The 23,407-nt window shown below is 47.3% G+C and overlaps 1 protein-coding gene across 1 annotated transcript in view; it reads left to right on the plus strand.

Moving 5' to 3' along the window:
- The window catches only part of LOC148476936 (uncharacterized), a 346,314-nt gene that overhangs the window by 153,342 nt on the left and 169,565 nt on the right, over window positions 1-23,407 (plus strand). The window contains exons 14-16 of the mRNA XM_088457528.1: window positions 12,649-12,723; window positions 12,839-12,942; window positions 17,313-17,365. Coding sequence (XP_088313654.1) covers window positions 12,649-12,723; window positions 12,839-12,942; window positions 17,313-17,365 — 232 coding nt within the window. The remainder of the gene's footprint in view (window positions 1-12,648; window positions 12,724-12,838; window positions 12,943-17,312; window positions 17,366-23,407) is intronic.

Here is a 23,407-nt window from a genome sequence, read left to right on the forward strand (position 1 = left end):
GGTTTTCTTTCTAAAGAAGAAAGATAGGGAACTTTGCCACTGCATAGACTACTGTGGACTCAATGACTTAACCATCAAAAATCGATATCCTCTACCTCTCCTTACTGAGTTTTTTGACAGCATGAAGAGAGCTGTCATTTTGACCAAGCTTGATTTAAGAGGAGCATATAACTTGATCAGAATAAGAGAAAGTGTTGAGTGGAAGACAGCTTTTAATACCCGAGATGGCCGTTACAAATATTTAGTTATGTTGGTTGGTCTATGCAATGCCCCTGCAGTGTTCCAACACTTTGTAAATAACATTTTTCAAGACATCTTGTATATCAACATGGTGGTCTATTTAGATGACATTCTCATATTCTCTCAAGACCTACAGTCCCATCGGCAGCATGTAAAGGAAGTTTTGCAGCATCTTCGTACTAATCACCTCCATGGTAAATTATCCAAGTGCATTTTCGAAGTGCCTGAAGTACCACATCTTGGTTACAAAAGCTCTGGGAATAAATTACAGATGGATCCAGAAAAATTAAGTGCCATCCAGGATTGGCTTCAACCATTCACCTTGAAGGCAGTCCAGTGATATTTGGGATTCTCAAATTATTACAGGAAGTTTTTAAAAATGTTCTCTGCTGTTGTAGCCCCAATCACAAGAAGGGAACCAATCCCTCACACTGGTCTCCTGAAGCCACCTCTTATTTCCATGACTTAAAACAAGCCTTCACTTTAGTCCCAAATCTCAGACAATCGGATTAGGAGAAACCGTTCTTTCTTGAAGTTGATGCCTCGACTGTGGGGGTGGGTGCCATTTTATGCCAGATTATGGAGGACCACAAACTTCATCCCTGTGGGTTTTTATCTCAACGATTCTCTCCTGCCAAAAAAAATTATTCAATTGGTGACCAGGAACTTTTAGCTATCAAATTAACTCTAGAAGAGTGGCGTTACACCTTGGAAGGGGCTACAACTTCATGGCCTCCTAAAGGAAATAATCTCGGATAGATTTTGGAGAGTACTGTATTCCCCTATTCAAATCAAAATAAAATTTTCTTCTTATCATCCTCAAACCAATGGACAACTGGGTGTATCTACTAACTTGGGCAGAGTTTGTCCATAACTCCAGTTATCTAACAGCTACCAATTCTATTCCATTCTTCACAGTCTATGGATCCCATCCTTGTGTTCCGGGAATCCAGTAATTGCCTTCTGTAGATGTTCCGCAGCTGCCAATACTCTTCAATCCTTTTAAAAAATCTGGAGCTATATACATTCCTTTCTCAAAAAAGCCTCTTCTAGCCACAATAGATTTGCAGACCAGAAATGTTCAGCCGTTCCTGGAGACCGTGTTTTGCTCTCAACTAAATATTTCACTCAGAGTTCCTAGCATGAAGTTTGCTCCTTGTTACATTGGAGCCTTTTCAATTTCCAGTGTATTGAGTCTGGTGGTCTAATAGTTGGAGTTACAGTACCACCACATCTACGAATACCTAATGCTTTCCACATATCTCTTCTATGACCCTTATTTTAAACAGTCTATAGTACCTAAGACTCCTAGAATCAAGACCTGCAGAGAAGTGGAGTATGAGGTAGACCGAATTGTTGATTTCCATCATTGGTTTAGTCATTTACAATATCTCATCGACTGGAATGACTATGGCCAAGAGGAAAGAACTTGGATTGATTCCATGGATGTTCATGCTCCTCAGCTAGTAAAACTCATCCACCGGAAGAATCCAACCAAACCCAAAGGCTGTCCAGAGTTCACCCTTGGGAGAGGGGGTACTGTCAGGATCCTTCAGTGTCATGCTGCTCTGTTCTGATGGGGGCCTGGCCTGGGGTCTTGTGGAGGGTGCTGCAAACATGTTCCAAGTGTGAAGGTGGTCTCAGGGATCCAGAGCATTGGCGGCATTCCTGCTGGCTCCAGGCATTGAGCATGGTCATGTCAGCTCTTGTCCAGCTAGATGTGGCACTGGAGGATCCTTAGTGTGCTGGTGTTCTCAGGGGCCTCAGGATTCTGCTGGCATACTCACTGATTCCAGACAATGGGCACCACCTTGTTGGGTATCCAGAGTGGATGCATGAGGGCATAAGTCAATCCCTATGACTCACTAGGTGTGGCACCACTATGTTGATCCTGGTCAGCTGACCACTAAGTCTCCAATAAGTATTTAGGTCGGTGGCCACATGAAGGCATCAGCCAAACCCTGTGAGGGAATAAAGCCTTGCTCATGACAGCATTCAGTGCTTGATCTTCATCGCTGATACATGCATCTGATTCCAGCCCCCATGCTAGTTGCCCTTGTCACTCTAAAGACTCCAGCTCCAATATATTCTCTAAGTCCAGTACCAGTCCAGGTATGGTCCACTCCAGTTTCAGTGTATTCTCTAAGTCCGTTTCACTCCAGCTCCAGTGTATTCTCCAAGTCCAGTCCACTCCAGATCCAAGGTATTCTCTAAGTCCGGTCTACTCCAGCTCCAAGTGTGGTCCCACTCTAAAACCAGTGCATTCTTTAAGTCTGATCTCACTCCACCTCCAGTGTATTCTCAAAGTCCAGTTCCCTTCTGGACTCCAAACATGCAAGTCTGGTCTCAGTCCAACCCCAATGCCTACCATAAGCACTGTTCTTAGTCCTTGATATCATTGTACAACCACATGATTGTCATGCTGCTTATATCCCATATATGATGAGGACTTATATATGACCATCTCTACTGCAAACTTCCCATAGCATCAGTGAGCAGGTACCTCAGCCTCTACTGAGCAGTCCAGAGTCCCCAGTACTAACAGTTAGACATCCGTAGTGATTACTCAGTTTGAGTAATACATCTACAGAAATGAATCAGCTTTAACTAGAGGATAACCCTAACTGTAGTCTAATCCTAACCCTACCGTAACCACAGTCTTACCCTAATGGCAGCCTAACCTCAGCCTAATCCTAACCCTAAATTCATGTGTTGAAATTCTGGCTGTCAACATTCACAATGATGACAATATGTCAATGTTGACCTTGTGAATGTCAACAAGATGACTACATAACCTCCAGTACTCTTCATTTCTAATATAAAGACCCTCATTTATCAATGAGTGACATTCTTGCTATCACTCGTTACTAATCTTAAATGATGCTCCAACCAATCAGCTCTTGTAATTTTTCAAAAAGATGAGTTAGGAGCTGGTTGGCTGGAGCACAATTTAAGATTAGTAATGAGTGATAACAAGAATCTCACTCGTTGATAAATATGGCCCATAGTTACTACATCAAATTAATAAATTATAAGTGTAACATGTACAGTAAGTGACTTATCTTCAAGGTAGAGGAACAGTATTCACTGGTACTGTAGCTCTCATGCAGGAAAAGGCTGTGTCAGTGCCTGATAGGTCAAAATGACTCTTGGCCCTTCCCACTTTTAGGGTTTATTTTCTGCTGGAGTTGAACTGGAGTGGGGGAGGAAGATTCAGGTATGCGATGGATGGGAAGGTTTGGAGCTGTGAGGGAAGAGAGTGCAGATGAGGGGGTTCTGTTTGGGGAAGGAGGGTCAGGGGTGTTGCAGATGGCTGGGGAAGTTGGGAGTTTGGCGTTCTGAGGGGAGAGAGTGGAGAGGGGAACCTGTGTGGGGAAGGAGGGGCCAGGGGTGCTGCCAGATGCAGAGGCTTTGGAGTTGTTAGGGGAAAGTAAGCAGGAGGGGCTAACCTGTGTGGGGGAGTGGGGTCAGCGTGACACAAATCTGGAGGGAGTTTGGAGCTATGAGGGTAAAAAGAGCAGTGGGGAGGAACCTGTGTGGGGGGAAGGAGACATGGCCATCTCTTCCATTGGGCTAGTTGGGCAGTTGCCCAAGGGCCCAATGCTTGTAGGGGCCCACAAACCCGCCCCCCTACAGCCACGGGCAGCTGGCAAATTTGTGATATTTTTATAAGCCGGCCACCGGTGCACTGTATTCTGATCTAGCCTCCCCCACCCCATACCCCTACCCTGGTGACAAGTACTCACCTCAGTCCCAGTTTAACTTAATCTTCCAGCTTCATACTAGTCAGACAGAGTCTCTCTGCATGTGTGGGATGTCTGATGGGCATGCAGGAGGCTTTAATTTTATTGACCATTTAAATTTTTTTCCCGTGAATGGGTGGGTTGGGGCCCCAGTGCATTGCTTTGCCCAGGGCCCACACTGCTGTTAAGACAACCCTGGAAGGAGAGGGGTGCCATGGATGAGGGAGGGGTTGGATCTGTGTGGGGAGAGAGAGCAGAGCTGTGAGGGGAGAGAAAGCTGTAGAGAAGAACCTGTGTGGGGAAGGGGTGGTTCAGGGGGTGCCATGGATGGGGGAGGGGTTAGATCTGTGAGGGGAGAGAGAGCAGAGCTGTGAGTGGAGAAAGCAGAAGAGAGGAACCTGTGTGGGGAAAGGAGGGGGAGAGAGGTGCTGCAGATGGGGGGTTTGGATCTGTAAGGGGAGAGAGCCAAAGAGGGTAACCTGTATGGGGAGAGGTGGTTTGGGGGATGATGCAGATGGGGGAGGGGTTGGGTCTCTATGGGGAGAGAGCAGAGCTGTAATGGGAGACATAGCAAAAGAATAGAACCTGTGTGGGGGAGGGATTGTCAGGGGGTACTGCAAGTGATGGAGGGGTTGGATCTGTGAGGGGACAGAGCAGAAAAGGAAAACCTGTGTGGGGAAAGGGGGGGATCAGAGGGTGCCGTGGATGGGGGAGGGATTGGATCTGTGAGGTGAGAGAGCAGAAGAGTAGGAGAACCTGTGTGGAGGAAGGCGGGTCAAGGGGTGCTGTGGATGGGGGAGAGTAGGATCTGTGAGGGGAGAGAGAGCAGAAGAGGAAAACCTGTGTGGTAGAGGGGGTGAGGTGCTATGAATGGGGGAGGTGTTGGACCTGTGAGGGGAGAGAGCAAAATAGAGGAACCTGTGTGGGGGAAGTGGGAGAGGGGGTTCCACAGATGGGGAAGGGTTGGGTCTGCGTGGGGAGAGAGAGCAGAGCTGTGTGTGGAGCAGAATAATAGAACCTGTATGGAGTGGAAGGGTCGGGGGTGCCACAGATGGGGAGGGGTTGGATCTCTGAGAGGAGAGAGAGCTAAAGAAAATAACCTATGTGGGGGAAGGTGGGGGATCAGGGGGTGCCATGGATGGGGGAGGGTTAGGATCTATGAGGGGAGAGAGCAGAGCCAGCGGGCTGCCAGTGCTTGTAAGAAAAAATAATGTCTGACACACTATTGGGGACGGAGCAACATGCGGCAATCGGTCCCACCGTTTGGTTGACCTCCCAGGAAACTTCCCGGTGACTTTAATGGCCAATCAGCTTCTCATGACACTATCCCTATATTTAATGTGTAGAACGGTACTGTAGCTATACCTGCAGCTTTATTTCTAAAAGCTTAAACATAACCTTCTGTGATTCCATAGTTGTGAACTGGCCTTTTATTATTTATTTATTTATTTATTTAATTATTTTGTTTATTTTATTTGTTAAATCTTGGAGCTATCTTGGTGCAACCAGGAATTATCACACTGCATCTTCCCAATTTTCATCTTCGTATTTTTTCAACTGTACAAGGAGCTATAATTTTTATAAATCTTGATTATATATAACATTGGAGTCCATTAGAAGTATTAGTTCAAGAGCTAAACTTTGCATGAGCGGGTAAATACACAAATTCTTAAGTCACTCACACGTCATAATTAGAGGGTTTATTGTAATATGATCAGGGTAGGAGGTCTCTCTCCTGGGGTAGAAGAGCACCTCCAAACACACAGTAGTCAGCAAACAGCACACCAATCCAAGGTTTTTGTGCAAGCTAGCTGCAGCTAGTTTTTATTGTGCAGTATAAAATAGACAACATAAAAATGTATTCTAGCTCGTCTGGGCACTAACTAAACAATAGATTCCCACTCTCAAAGTGGTAGAACCTAAGGGCACCATTATAGAGATAGGCTGTGCAACGAATTGATGCTTCCTAAATAGGAGCCTCCAGCAGCTGTACTCACTGTGGCTTCACTTGGGTGCACCAAGATGGCTGCCTTTGTGAGTTTTAGCGTTTGAGCGACCCAGCAATGGCAGCCGGCGGAAGCAGGGACATGGCGGAGGTCGAGCAGGCATCAGCGGAGGTGGTGGTGGAGCGGGTGGAGTGTGCTACAGTGGCAGCGGTGATGGTGCATCCTGTGGGACCTGGTAATGGTGGCGGCGGGACCCGGCATCTGTGTGGGTGTTGGTGGTGGGCCTGGATCCAAAAGGATTCAGTCCCTGCCAGCCATTCTGCCAAGTTCAGCAGCGGAACCCATTTAAAAAATGGCGCTTCAGCGCCATTTTTGAAATTCAAAGATGGCCGGCGCGAGCCAATTATGGCTTGTGACATCATTGCTCTGCCCCTCAGCTGGCTTATATAAGCCAGTGTGAGCTGCGGCATGGCAGTCCAATGGAGGAGAGGTAGATGTCAAGATCTCCCGAATTAAGATGCCGGAAGTCCTAGTGGGCAGCGGCCATGCAAAAGAGCTGACACAGGCTACCGCCCATTAGGTGATGACGACGAAGCCCTGGCGGGTTGGAGCCCACCAGGCAAAGACGATGAAAAAGAGCGATGGCCACAAAAAAGAGACAGCCATGAAAAAGAGCTAAAGGCCGGCGCCCCCTAAGTGAAGGTGTAGACTAAAAAAATAAAAAAAATTAAAAAATCAGTGTAGTCTATTCATTTTAATATTTCTTTTACAGGTGTACTACCAGTGGGCCCTAAATGCCCCACTTCCTGGTAAATGTGGTTCTCCAAGTACCAGCATGCGGGGGAGGCTTGCTGGGACCTATAGTTTACCCACAAAAGACAATATTCTTTAAAATGTGCCACGTTACACAATCAACCCGGTACCCACCATCCAGGGATGCTGGGGATAGCCTTGGACTATCAGCTTAGGCCTGGGGTGTCCTAGAGAGAGGGACCCCTTTATTGGGGAAGTCCCTAGCTCCATATTCCATAGACAAAAATCCTTATGGTTTCACATATCCCATTAATGCTTCTTAGCCACGATCTGAAATTTCTCAAAACCTTTTGAATTTCTTCCGCTCAAATTTCAAAATGCAATGAAATTCTGGTCATTAAGGCTGATGCCTTAATGGACGTGTTCCTTGCGCAATACAGATATGGTATGCCGTCACACCCTGTGGTTGACTGCAGATTCAGCACTCTCACAGAGTGAGATTGCTGTCACAGAATTGTGTGCTCATTAGAATACACACATGCAGTCTATGCAACTGAGGTCTGAGCAGAAGATAGAGCTGCACAGATGGGATAAGATTGACATGGATGGGTGAGACAGAAAGGCATGTAGAGGGTGGAAGATTATGCAGTACAGAGGGGGGAGCCAAAGAGATGCAGATGGGTGGGAAAACAGTGGTGCGGATAGGGGGGAGGAACAAAGTGATGCAGATGGGTGGAAAACAGTGGTGTGGATGGGGGAAACTGGCATGGTTTGAGGGGACAGAGCAACATGGAAGGGGGTACAGAGTGGTATGAACATAAGAAGACAGAGCAGTGCAGATGGGTAAAGACAGATTGGTGTGAACTAGTACAAATGGGAGAACACACAACAGTAGGTATTGGGGATAACAGATTGGTGCGGATGGGGAGGAAGACAGAGTGGTGCGAGTGGGAGGGAGACAGAGTTGCATGGTTGGGGGGAGTGAGTGGTGCAGATGGAGGAAGAAAGAGTGCAACAGATTTGAAGAAGACAGAGCGGCATGGCTACTGGGAGGCAGTGGTGCAGAAGGAAACAGAGTGGCACAGATGCAGGGCAGTGCGGCTGGGGAAAAGACAGATTGGTGCGGATGATGGAACACAAACTAGCACAGTTGGGAGACCACACAACAGTAGGGATTGGGGAAGATATAGCAGCATGGAGGCATATAGGGGAAGAAAGTGTACATGCATGGAAAGAGTATGATAGTTTTAGCAATTAGGGAGCTGAATGTGTATTCTGAATAAGATGGATGTATGGAGTGAGAAGGATGTTAGAACCTACTGAGATTGTTGTGGTGATCTAATGAGAAGATTGTGGGATTTGGGAGCCACATAACTGCTCAGACCTCAGTTGCATAGACTGTATGTGTGTATTCCTGTGAGCACACAATTCTGTGAATTAGCAGCTCCACCATTTTGTGAGTGACAGCAATCTCACTCTGTGAGAGTGCTGAATTTGCAGTTAACCACAGGGTGTGATGGCACACCATATCTGTATTGCGCAAGGAACACGTCCATTAAGGCATCAGCCTTAATGATTGGAATTTCATTGCTTTTTTAAGTTTGAGTGTCACAAATTCAGTAGGTTTTGTGAAATTTCAGATCATGTCTAAGAAGCCATAATGGGACATGTGAAACTGTAAGGTTCTTTGTCTATGGATATAGATAGATTATATGTGTATGTATATATATATATATATATATATATATATATATACACAATATAGTTTTGGCCCGACACTCCATTATTTATATATATATAGTCAGGTCCATAAATATTGGGACATTGACAGAATTTTCAGATTTTGGCCTCTATTCACCACCACAATGGCTTTGAAATGAAACAAACAAGATGTGCTTTACCTGCAGACTTTCAGATTTAATTTGAGGGTAATTACATCCAAATCGGGTGAACGGTGTAGGAATTACAACGGTTTCTATATGTGCCCCCCACTTTTTAAGGGGCCAAAAGTAATGGGACTATCAACTCAAAAGCTATTTCATGGACAGGTGTGGGCTGTTTCCTCATTATTTCATTATCAATTAAGCAGGTAAAAGGTCTGGAGTTGATTCTAGGTGTGACATTTGCATTTTGAATCAGTAGCTGTCGACTCTCAATATAAGATCCAAAGAGCTGTCACTATCAGTGAAGCAAGCCATCATTAGGCTGAAAAATCAAAACAAACCCATCAGAGAGATAGCAAAAACATTAGGTATGGCCAAATCAACTGTTTTAACATTCTTAAGAAGAAAGAACGCATCGAAGAGCTCAGCAACACCGAAAGACCCGGAAGACCACGGAAAACAACTGTGGTGGATGACAGAAGAATTAGTTCCCTGGTGAAGAAAAACCCCTTCACAACAGTTGGCCAAATCAAGAACACTCTCCAGGAGGTAGGTGTATATGTGTCAAAGTCAACAATCAAGAGAAGACTTCACAAGAGTAAATATAGAGGGTTCACCACAAGATGTAAACCATTGGTGAGCCTCAAAAACAGGAAGACCAGATTAGAGTTTGCCAAACAACATCTAAAAAAGCCATTACAGTTCTGGAACAACATCCTATGGACAGATGAGACAAAGATCAACTTGTGCCAGAGTGATGGGAAGAGAAGAGTATGGAGAAGGAAAGGAACTGCTCATGATCCAAAACATACCACCTCATCAGTGAAGCATGGTGGTGGTAGTGTCATGGCTTGGGCATGTATGGCTGCCAATGGAACTGGTTCCCTTGCATTTATTGATGATGTGACTGCTGACAAAAGCAGCAGAATGAATTCTGAAGTGTTTCGGGCAATATTATATGCTCATATTCAGTCAAATGCTTCAGAACTCATTGGACAGCGCTTCACAGTGCAGATGGACAATGACCCGAAGCATACTGCAAAAGCAACCAAAGAGTTTTTTAAGGCTAAAAAGTGGAATGTTATGCAATGGCCAAGTCAATCCCCTGACCTGAATCCGATTGAGCATGCATTTCACTTGATGAAGACAAAACTGAAGGGAAAATGCCCCAAGAACAAGCAGGGACTGAAGACATTTGCAGTAGAAGCCTGGCAGAGCATCACCAGGGATGATACCCAGCGTCTGGTGATGTCTATGCGTTCCAGACTTCAGGCTGTAATTGCCTGCAAAGGATTTGCAACAAAGTATTAAAAAGTGAAAGTTAGATTTAGGATTGTTTAGTTTGTCCCATTACTTTTGGCCCCTTAAAAAGTGGGAGGCACATATAGAAACCGTTGTAATTCCTACACCGTTCACCTGATTTGGATGTAATTACCCTCAAATTAAATCTGAAAGTCTGCAGTTAAAGCACATCTTGTTTGTTTCTTTTCAAAGCCATTGTGGTGGTGATTAGAGACCAAAATATGAAAATTCTGTCAATGTCCCAATATTTATGGACCTGACTATATATATATATATATATATATATATATATATACACAGACATTGATTGGGGGTGTCATTAGGTCCGCCAACAGAGTTTGTTTATAATAGTTCTGACCCCTTAGTTGTCTGGTTAAGTCTTGCAAGTTGGAGGATAAGGTTCTTCTTAGTGTTTCTACAATGAGACCCTCAAACCAGAGTTCACCCAAAAATGCAATCATCAGTTTCTATATACTTGATTCATAATTGTTTATTCTAAAAAATTAAAAAGGTAAAAAATCGAACATAGCACATGCAGAATGGCTAGATGTTAATAACTTGATGTGACACTGCCTGACAAGGGAACTGAGGCCCCTCATTCAGAGCAACTTGCATAAAGCGAGCGCTCGCTCTGAATGAGGGCGGCCACTTTTTTTTTTATTTAAAAGCCTGCCTCCTGGCCGCTCGCTAAGGTGTGGGTGACCACCAATAGCTTTTGTGAATGGCCAGGTGATGGTCGTGACCATCGGGCTTGAGCAAAACCCTTGTGGTAGGGTCTCATCTGCCACAAGCCCCAGTGAGCTTCCGGCTCTAATAGAGTTGGAAGCTCACTACTGACATTACTGGTGATGTTAGTAGGGCCACCCACAAAGGGCAGGCGTTCCTTCAGGAATGCCTCTGTTTGTCCAGCCACCCCCCCACCCTGCCTACAAAATGGGGTGAGCTGTCGATCAACATCGACAGCCGCCCCATTTGTAGCAAGCCCCGGAGTGAGTGAATTTCTCACTCGCTACGGGGCTTGCACACGCCACGCGTGCGCAATGCACAACCATCGTCCCGCTTGCGAGCGGGTCTGAATGAGACCCTGAGCACACATGCTGAGAATAGTCATCTTTGCTGGATTGAGTACATCTGAGGAATATCAATTTAAAACCATTGTCTCAGGAAAGCATGAAACACTCACTGAAAATGAAGCATATCCAAAAGGAGTGACATATTTAAACCAGCGGTGGCCAGATAAAGAATTGAAGTATCTATTGGGAATATCTGTTTGGATATTAAACACCCCTGAAGAAGTCGATAGTTGATGAAACACGTTGGTGATAATGTAAAAGTGACCAAAAGTGGGCTAACTTGCTGTTAAAGAGCTCATACTCCTGAAGGGGAGGGACATCAAGTTATTAACATCCAGCCAATATTGGGCCTGATTCAGACCCACTCGCGAGCGGCTGTCCGCTCGCAAGTGGGTCGATGTTATGCACTGAGCATGCGCACGACGGAGGGAGCTCCGTCGTGCGCATGCGCCAGACGCGACGAGCGAAGGAAAGTCCTTCGCTCGTTGTGTCCGATCAAAGGGGGCGTGCTGTCAATGTTGATTGACAGCACGCCCCCTTTGGTGGGCGTGCCGGGGGCGTGCCTCCCTGACGGGGGCGTTCCCACGGGAACGCCTCCCGTCAGAAGCCGGCCCACTGACATCACTAGTGATGTCAGTGGGAGTGATTTTGGCTCTGATAGAGCCAAAATCACTCCGGAGCTTGCGGTTGAAAACCTCAACCGCAGGCTCCGGCTCGCAATTTCGATGGTCGCGATGGTCTCGACCATCGCGGCCATCAAAAAGCACGCTCGTATAGCCTGTGGGTGGTGCCCCACAGCTATACGAGCGTCCAGGAGGACGCTCCATGAAAATGGAGCCCGGCCCTCATTCAGAGCGTGCGCTCTGCTCAGAGCGTACGGCTCTGAATGAGGGCCATAGGTCACTCTGCACGTGCTATGTAAGATTTTTAACCTTTTTAATTTTTTATAATAAACAATTATCAGCAAGTTAGCCCACTTTTGGGCTGCTAGTGAGCCTATGCACCCTATACACCCTGAAAAAAGGACCTTATATCTGACCTGAAACATCGGGAACAATGAAATATAAGAATTAAACAACTTATTTATATTTGAAAATCCGTAGAGTGCCGCTCTCTTCCTGTGATTAGGATATGTTGTTGTTATACTCAGTAAATAAGCTAGCACTCATTGTAAATCAGTCCAGCTTGTGGGATGCATCTTAATAATGTCCAAACACATTTATTAAAATTGAATTGTATTTGATGACAGCACTCAACACTTTTGTTGAATTAGGATTGAAGGTTATATAGAACATACTAACTATGAGGCTTTGTAAGACAAAGGAAAACATTTAATTCTGCTTTTTTAGACTTCCCTGTAGTGATGGGCTTCATGCTTGCCTTCTCTATGGGATGGTTCACTAGACTTGTCGGTCTTGAGATTGCAAAATTAGATGTTGACCCCCGACGGAGTATACACAGTCTACATGCTGGATCCGCACCTTGCAATAAAGTGGTACTGGTAGCTATCACTTTCTAACCATACCCCGGGCTTTTTCAAAAGCTTTGTCCGAGCACCAACAGAATCTCAGCCATGGTTAAATCAATGCGGATCTATCGCAATGCTAGTGGCTAAATAAGAAACATGTACTATGTGTTACTTGTAGACTTTTAATTGTATTTCGGGTCTTGTTTAGAGTTATTTTATTTTATCTCCTCTGATCTGTAGGAATGGGAGTATATCCACAAAGTGATGTTACAAAATCAACTACCAAGCGGCTGATCGTGAAACCAAGCTCCCCTGGTAAGTATCGCTCTCAGAACATCTGTTTCGATAGTATCTAAAAAGGGCCCAAATAAAGTAAAGTAGTCTAACTTAATAAGAATGTAAAAGTAAAACATTAATATTCTCATTTCAGATACCAAACATCCACTCAGTGAAAAATTTGAAAAATTGTCCTTTGCTCCTTTGGCTTGTGCTCAGGCAGAGAGACAGCAGATGGAATGCAGGCTCTGTGGAAAGGTAAGAACAATATATAGATGTATTCTTCATATTTAGATTATATTACAGTGAAGTATTCACCATCAGGGTCAGATTAAGAAATGTGGAGGCTCCTAGGCTGAGAACCTTTGGTACCATGGTCAAAGATATATGGATGCAAAAGAAAGAATAGCACTAGGTTTTATTTTTTGGTATATCTTCTGCCTTTATCAGAGAATACTAAATTACTTAAATAAAAAGAAAACCACCAGGAGAAAATATATGAATTAAAATTATATTATTTTCTTAGCCCTGAGTATTAGAAAATTACTAGTCATACTGAGGGGCTTATTCATCATCGGGGGCCATATGGCCGTGGAGGATACTTGGCACCAGAGTAATTCTTCATTGCTCCGGTGCGGGGACAGGTGCTCCAAAAAGCAGCTGTCCCTGCGATTAGTAGCGCAGATACGGAAGTAGCTGTATTACCTACCTGTCTCCACAGCTGGCTTCTGGGCATGTGAGACCTGAGGTTATGCATGTGCAAAGACGCTGAGGAGGCAGGAAGAGGAAGTTCCCGCTCTCAGAAAGTTCAAGAACTGGGTGTAAGCGGCACCGGGGAAGTGTGTTTGTGTGTGTCTCTGGAGGGTGGGAGGCACTGTGCAGCCTCTGGGTGTAGGGGCACTGTGCAGCGTCTGGGTGTAGGGGCACTGTGCAGCCTCTGGGTGTAGGGGCACTGTGCAGCCTCTGGGAGTAAGGGCACTGTGCAGCTTCTGGGTGTAGGGGCACTGTGCAGCCTCTGGGTGTAGGGGCACTGTGCAGCCTCTGGGTGTAGGGGCACTGTGCAGCCCCTGGGTGTAGGGGCACTGTGCAGCTTCTGGGTGTAGGAGCACTGTGCAGCCCCTGGGTGTAGGGGCACTGTGCAGCCCCTGGGTGTAGGGGCACTGTGCAGCCGCTGGGTGTAGGAGCACTGTGCAGCCCCTGGGTGTAGGGGCACTGTGCAGCCACTGGGTGTAGGAGCACTGTGCAGCCCCTGGGTGCAGGGGCACTGTGCAGCCCCTGGGTGTAGGGTCACTGTGCAGCCGCTGGGTGCAGGGGCACTGTGCAGCCGCTGGGTGCAGGGGCACTGTGCAGCCTCTGGGTGTAGGGTCACTGTGCAGCCCCTGGGTGTAGGGTCACTGTGCAGCTCCTGGGTGTAGGGGCACTGTGCAGCCGCTGGGTGTAGCGGCACTGTTAAGGTCTGTTCCAGGAACCTGCCAGGGTAAATGGAAAGTGCCCTAGTAGGCCTAAGGTTTATGGAGAGGCGCATGTCCATTTAAACTGAAATAGTTTAGTTGTGTCGCAGCAAACCAGACTCCACCAGTTGTAACCTACTGCCTCTTCCTGTGACCCACTGCCTCCCCCTGTCACCCTCTGCCTCCCCCTTTCACCCACAGATTCTGTCTGTCACCCAATGGTCTCCTCCTGTCACCTTTTGACTCCTTCTGCCTTCCCCATCACCCACTGCCTCTTCTGGTCACTTACTGCCTCTCTCTTTCACCCAGTCTCTTTTCTGTCACACTCTGCCACCCATGGCCTCTCCCTGTAACCCTCTGCCTCCCCCTGCCACTAGCCTCTACCGCTGTAACCCTCTGCCTCCCCCTGCCACTGCCTCTACCGCTGTAACCCTCTGCCTCACTCTGCAACACCATGCCTCTCCTTGTCACAGTCTGCCACCCATTGCCTTTCCATGTCACCCAAGGCCTTCTCTCTCACCCTCTGTCTTCCCCTGCTACTGCCTCCTCTGCTATTACTCACTGTCTCTTCTGCTGTTACTCACTGTCTCTTCTGCTGTTACTCACTTTCTCTTCTGCTATCATCCACTGCCTCTCCCACTGTCATAGATAGCCTCTTCTGCTGTCATCCATGGCCACTCACTGTCACACTCTGCCTCCCCCTGCCATCTACCGCTGTAACCCACTGCTTTCATGCTATCACCCACTGCCTCACCCTGTCACAGTGTACCACCCACTGCCTCTCCCTGCCACACACTGCCTCTCCTTGTCACAATCTGCCACCCATTGCCTTTCCCTGTCACCCATGGCCTCTCTCTGTCACCCTCTGTCCTCCCCTGCTACCTCCGCTGCTATCACCCACTGCTATCACCCACTGCCTCCTCTACTACCCACTGCCTCTCCTGCTGTCATCCACGGTCATCCCCTGCCACAATCTGCCTTCCCATGCCACTGCCTCTCCTGCTGTCACCCAATGGCCTCTAACTGCCACACTCTGCCTTCCCCTGCCACTCGGTCACTCACTGCCTTTCCCCACCACCTAATGTCTCTCCTCATGGGGCGCACCTGAGCCCACCACTCGCAAGTTCCACCACTGAGTGGATGCTCACCACATCAACTGGGACACATGCACAGTGCAGATATTCGCAACTAGGGCTGCTTTACTTGTGACCCAAAATCAGGCCCAATGTGCCCACAGATGTTTAGAATCCTTTAGTATCGCTGCTTTGTAGAGGTAGCCAGATATCTGTTGGTGTCTATCTACGTTTGGCTGATAAAATAATTATGAATCCAATCCATTCAATATGCACTGCTTGCCTACATGTGTTTTTACAAAGAGCAAAGGGGCTGATTCAGCAGTAGACAGAATTGCAGAGCTGCACACAAGGGGTTTTGTAATACCGTCCTGCTACAATTCAATTTCTGCAGGAGGTGTCTGAAGTGAAGAGATTCCTCCTGTCAGTTTCTGCGATCCCAACGCTGGATTAGCATCGCGACCATCGTGTCAGTCGCACTTGGTAGCTGAGTAAGCATCAACTGACGCAGGCTGGCCAGCTAGCGTCTATGAACACAGAGCCTGGCATCATCCCTCCTGGAAAACAGAGGAAATGCGCCCCCGTTTCCGGGAACAAAGGCTGTCAACTCCCCCGCACAGCACCGTCCCACCCCACAAATGCCTCTGCCTGTCAATCAGAGAGAGAGAGACATAGGGTGGCATGCGTACGATCTCGCAGAACCTGTGATTGGCGCCTGCGCAGGTTCCTGACAATCGGGAATATGCATGAATATCACCATCTGCATCCTCTGCTGATTCAGCCCCAGAGTGCACAGAACTAGCAGCCAGGGGCAAAATTATGCAGGGTTACCCTAACCCTCCCAAAATGGTAAATGTATGCAAAAAGTTGGTAATAAATCCTTGGTGCTCAGGGGGGGACGGGAAATATGGATAGAGAGATGAGGTATAGAATACACAGGTCCTCAATGGAGCAAACAGAAACCATAAATATATAAATGAGCACCAGGGGGACAATCAGGAAATTATAAAATAAAACGTAAGCTCATATAGAGCAATAGCAAAAATTACCAAATAGGGCCCCAAACAGTACCAAAGGGAGAATAATATTCAGCGTTGGGTCGCACACAGAATGGCTCCAGATACCACCTGTGTCTCTCACTAAATGATGTCCTCTGGGGTAGGGTAGCAGGTAGAATGCAATATTTCAAGTAGGCTCTTCCTCAAAGCTATGCATGATACCATACTATGTAAGTTGATTTCATAATTTCTTTCATTTGATGCGGCATATGAAGGGGTCCCTACTACTAAGGAACCACCAGGGCAATTCACCACATCCCTGGTGGCAGTGGGTGTGAGGTTAATGTGTAAAAAATAGATAAAAATATAATTGTTTACAGGTGGACTACAGGTATCAGCAAAGCCAGCTTCGGCATGCCGGCACTTGATCCTTGGGAGGGGAGACCAATCTGTGTGTCTCTCTGCTATAGCATTTTCCCCCCAGCTGGTTCAGCCTGGTGTTGGTTTTGGAAAAGAGGAGGAACCTGCACCGTTTTTTCCCTAATTTGTAGTACCAGCCCAGGCTAAGAAGTCCAGGGCTGGTTACTGATTAGGGGAGACTCCACACTATTTTTAAAAAATTTTAACCATTTATTTACTTTATACCCCAGGGAAGCCTGCACAGATCATAGTGATATGTGCAGTACTTCTCCCAAACTCACCTACCAATGCAGTTCTACTGTTTAGGTGGGTTTGCTGTCATTTTGCTTTTAGGTTTTGATCGGCTTTAAAATACGACCATTAGTAAATTTCTGGTACTATAGTTGGCTATGTATAGTACAGACTGTTGGACCGAAGTTTTAAAGTGTTATAAAGTTGGGTTCTTTCTTAGTTTTCGGTCAGTTTTGCCTTTACTAAGTGGCCGGTTTTGGTTAGTTTGCAAAACCACAGGAAAATCACCCAAAAACTCCAAAACTGACCTTTAGTAAATATAATTAGTTCTACAGAACCCTTTATGACCAAATACATTGTATGTACTGTAAATAATATAAAAAAATTAAAGATGCAAATCTACAATTTTTCCCCTTGAAAATTATTATTTTTATGAATTATTCTTTTTACATTAGGCCCAGGACTCTAATAATGTAGTTATTCCAGTTTCAAATGGGAGCACATACAGGTAAGACAAGGTGACATTATACATAAATGTAATATAAAGAAGAGCTATACTAAATGAGCAATACATTAGTTTATTATAGTTATATCAGATACATGATATATTAAAGTTACAATATTTGGTCAGAGTTAGACGTAATATTGTGCCTTATGGTTACTGGTTATGTAACATGCTGCAGTATATGGGATATAGTGTAAGATGAGGATGAGGATTTGTGTAAAGAAGAGTTGGCTCCAGCTGAAGTGAGTGAGTTGAAGCAGTTGAATGAATTTGAGCTAAACCCTATAGAACCTCCAGTCCAAGGGCTGTTTCCTTAGGCCCTGCTATTATTAAGCTCATTAACTTCCGGTGTCTGAGCCAGAAAATGTTTTCATTGTACAAATTTGCATCAAAAGCACAGGAGAGACACACACGGCGTATGCACAGGAGAGACACACACGCTGTATGCACAGGAGAGACACACACGCCGTATGCACAGGAGAGACACACACGCTGTATGCACAGGAGAGACACACACGCTGTATGCACAGGAGAGACACACACACTGTGTGCACAGGAGAGACACACACACTGTATGTACAGGAGAGACACACACGCTGTATGCACAGGAGAGACACACATGCTGAATGCACAGGAGAGACACACACGCCGTATGCACAGGAGAGACACACACGCTGTATGCACAGGAGAGACACCCACACCGTATGCACAGGAGAGACACACACGCCGAATGCACAGGAGAAACACTCACGCTGTATGCACAGGAGAGACACACACGCTGTATGCACAGGAGAGACACACACGCCGTATGCACAGGAGAGACACACACGCTGTATGCACAGGAGAGACACCCACACCGTATGCACAGGAGAAACACTCACGCTGTATGCACAGGAGAGACACACACGCCGTATGCACAGGAGAGACAAACACGCCGCATGCACAGGAGAGAGACACACGCCGTATGCACAGGACAGACACACTCCGCATGCACAGGAGAGACACACATGCCGTATGCACAGGAGAGACACACACACCGTATGCACAGGAGAGACACACACGCAGCATGCACAGGAGAGACACACACGCCGTATGCACAGGAGAGACACACACGCCATATGCACAGGAGAGACACACACGCCGTATGCACAGGAGACACACACACACACACTGCATGCACAGGAGAGACACACACGCCGTATGCACAGGAGAGACACACACGCCGCATGCACAGGAGAAACACACACACACACTGCATGCACAGGAGAGACACACACGCCGTATGCACAGAAGAAACACACACACTGCATGCACAGGAGAAACACACACACACACTGCATGCACAGGAGAGAAATACACGCTGTATGCACAGGAGAGACACACACACCGTATGCACAGGAGAGACACACACATCGTATGCACAGGAGAAACACACACACCTTATGCACAGGAGAGACACACACGCCGTATGCACAGGAGAAACATACACACTGCATGCACAGGAGAAACACACACGCCGTATGCACAGGAGAGACACACACACCGTATGCACAGGAGAAACACACACACTGCATGCACAGGAGAAACACACACGCCGTATGCACAGGAGAAACATACACTCTGCATGCACAGGAGAAACACACACGCCGTATGCACAGGAGAAACACACACACTGCATGCACAGGAGAAACACACACACCGCATGCACAGGAGAAACACACACACTGCATGCACAGGAGAGACACACACACCGCATGCACAGGAAAGACACATACCACGTATGCACAGGAGAGACACACACGCCGCATGCAGAGGAGAGAAACACACGCTGTATGCAGAGGAGAGACACACACGCCGTATGCACAGGAGAGACACACACGCCGCATGCACAGGAGAAACACACACACACACTGCATGCACAGGAGAGACACACACGCCGTATGCACAGGAGAAACACACACACTGCATGCACAGGAGAAACACACACACACACTGCATGCACAGGAGAGACACACACGCCGTATGCACAGGAGAAACACACACACCGCATGCACAGAAGAGACACACACGCCGTATGCACAGGAGAAACACACACGCCGTATGCACAGGAGAAACACACACACCGCATGCACAGGAGAAACACACACACTGCATGCACAGGAGAGACACACACGCCGTATGTACAGGAGAGACACACACACTGCATGCACAGGAGAAACACACACACACTGCATGCACTGGAGAGACAGACACGCCATATGCACAGGAGAAACACACACACCGCATGCACAGGAGAAACACACACGCAGCATGCACAGGAGAAACACACATGCCGTATGCACAGAAGAGACACACACGCCGCATTCAGAGGAAAGAAATACACGCTGTATGCACAGGAGAGACACACACACCGTATGCACAGGAGAGACACACACATCATATGCACAGGAGAAACACACACACCTTATGCACAGGAGAAACACACACACTGCATGCACAGGAGAAACACACACGCCGTATGCACAGGAGAAACATACACACTGCATGCACAGGAGAAACACACACGCCGTATGCACAGGAGAAACACACACACTGCATGCACAGGAGAAACACACACACCGCATGCACAGGAGAAACACACACACTGCATGCACAGGAGAGACACACACACCGCATGCACAGGAAAGACACATACCACGTATGCACAGGAGAGACACACACGCCGCATGCAGAGGAGAGAAACACACGCTGTATGCACAGGAGAGACACACACACCGTATGCACAGGAGAGACACACACATCGTATGCACAGGAGAAACACACACACCTTATGCACAGGAGAGACACACACGCCGTATGCACAGGAGAAACATACACACTGCATGCACAGGAGAAACACACACGCCGTATGCACAGGAGAGACACACACGCCGTATGCACAGGAGAAACATACACACTGCATCCACAGGAGAAACACACACGCCGTATGCACAGGAGAAACACACACACTGCATGCACAGGAGAAACACACACACCGCATGCACAGGAGAAACACACACACTGCATGCACAGGAGAGACACACACACCGCATGCACAGGAAAGACACATACCACGTATGCACAGGAAAGACACATACCACGTATGCACAGGAGAGACACACACGCCGTATGCACAGGAGAAACACACACGCCGTATGCACAGGAGAAACACACACGCTGTATGCACAGGAGAGACACAAACGCCGTATGCACAGGAGAAACACACACACTGCATGCACAGGAGAAACACACACGCCGTATGCACAGGAGAAACATACACACTGCATGCACAGGAGAAACACACACACCGCATGCACAGGAGAAACACACACACTGCATGCACAGGAGAGACACACACACCGCATGCACAGGAAAGACACATACCACGTATGCACAGGAAAGACACATACCACGCACGTATGCACAGGAGAGACACACACGCCGTATGCACAGGAGAAACACACACGCCGTATGCACAGGAGAAACACACACGCTGTATGCACAGGAGAGACACACATGCCGTATGCACAGGAGAAACACACACACTGCATGCACAGGAGAGACACACACGCCGTATGCACAGGAGAGACACACACACCGTATGCACAGGAGAAACACACACACTGCATGCACAGGAGAAACACACACACTGCATGCACAGGAGAGACACACACGCCATATGCACAGGAGAGACACACACACTGCATGCACAGGAGAAACACACACACCGCATGCACAGGAGAAACACACACACACACTGCATGCACAGGAGAGACACACACGCCGTATGCACAGGAGAAACACACACACCGCTTGCACAGGAAAGACACATACGCCGTATGCACAGGAGAGACACACACGGCATATGCACAGGAGAGACACACACGCCGCATGCACAGGAGAGACACACACCGTATGCACAGGAGAGACACACACACCGTATGCACAGGAGAGACACACACCATATGCACAGGAGAAACACACACACCGTATGCACAGGAGAGACACACATGCCGTATATGCACAGGAGAAACATACACACTGCATGCACTGGAGAAACAAACACACTGCATGCACAGGAGAGACACACACGCCGTATGCACAGGAGAGACACACACACCGTATGCACAGGAGAGACACTCACGCCGTATGCACAGGAGAGACACACACACCGTATGCACAGGAGAAACACACACACCTTATGCACAGGAGAGACACACACACCGCATGCACAGGAGAGACACACACGCCGTATGCAAAGGAGAGACACACATGCCGTATGCACTGGAGAAACATACACACTGCATGCACAGGAGAAACACACACACTGCATGCACAGGAGAGACACACACGCCGTATGCACAGGAGAGACACACACACCGTATGCACAGGAGAGACACTCATGCCGTATGCACAGGAGAGACACACACACCATATGCACAGGAGAAACACACGCACTGCATGCACAGGAGAAACACACACACTGCATGCACAGGAGAGACACACACGCCATATGCACAGGAGAGACACACACACTGCATGCACAGGAGAAACAAACACACCGCATGCACAGGAGAAACACACACACACTGCATGCACAGGAGAGACACACACACCGCATGCACAGGAAAGACACACACGCCGTATGCACAGGAGAAACACACACGCCGTATGCACAGGAGAAACACATACGCCGTATGCACAGGAGAAACACACGCCGTATGCACAGGAGAAACACACACACCGCATGCACAGGAAAGACACACATGCTGTATGCACAGGAGAAACACATAGGCCGTATGCACAGGAGAGACACACACGCCGTATGCACAGGAGAAACACACACACTGCATGCACAGGAGAGACACACACGCCGTATGCACAGGAGAGACACACACACTGCATGCACAGGAGAAACACACACACACACACACACACTGCATGCATAGGAGAGACACACACGCTGTATGCACAGGAGAAACACACACACCGCATGCACAGGAGAAGCACACACGCAGCATGCACAGGAGAGACACACACGCCGTATGCACAGGAGAGACACACACACTGCATGCACAGGAGAGACACACACGCCGTATGCACAGGAGAAACACACACACTGCATGCACAGGAGAAACACACACGCCGTATGCACAGGAGATACACACACACTGCATGCACAGGAGAAACACACACACACACACTGCATGCACAGGAGAGACACACACGCCGTATGCACAGGAGAAACACACACACCGCATGCACAGGAGAAACACACACACTGCATGCACAGGAGAGACACACACGCCGTATGCACAGGAGAGACACACACGCCGTATGCACAGGAGAGACACACACACCGTATGCACAGGAGAAACACACACACCGCATGCACAGGAGAAACACACACGCAGCATGCACAGGAGAGACACACACGCCGTATGCACAGGAGAGACACACACACTGCATGCACAGGAGAGACACACACGCCGTATGCACAGGAGAGACACACACGCCGTATGCACAGGAGAGACACACACGCCGTATGCACAGGAGAAACATACATACCATTCTGCAAAACAAAAAAACAAAACACATTTCCATGTTAATTTTGTTTTTCACTAATCTATCAATAGGCACTGTTTTGATTGTAAAAACATACAACATAGCCTGCGCATCCATCAGGAAATAACCCACCGCCGTGTAAAAACCCGATGGGTGTAACAATGAAGTAGGTACAAGCTATATTATAAAAATGTGCATGAGCTGATCAAAATAAGAAAATAATCAAAAAAGAAAAGATTTATTAATCCCACTTAAATAACCACACTTATTGTATAAAAAATGCAATTAAAAGATATAGAAACAATGTAAATGAAATAGTTACAATTAGGAACAATGTTGCAGATACAGTATATGAAAATAGTATCATGAATCTCGAAAACCGTTCATAACATAATAACAGAGATGACATCTAGAATTTCATTAAAGTGTAAATCTTATAAA

This window comes from Taudactylus pleione, unplaced genomic scaffold, assembly GCF_031769625.1.
Source record: "Taudactylus pleione unplaced genomic scaffold, aTauple2 ptg000762l, whole genome shotgun sequence".
NCBI classification, from domain to species: domain Eukaryota; kingdom Metazoa; phylum Chordata; class Amphibia; order Anura; family Myobatrachidae; genus Taudactylus; species Taudactylus pleione.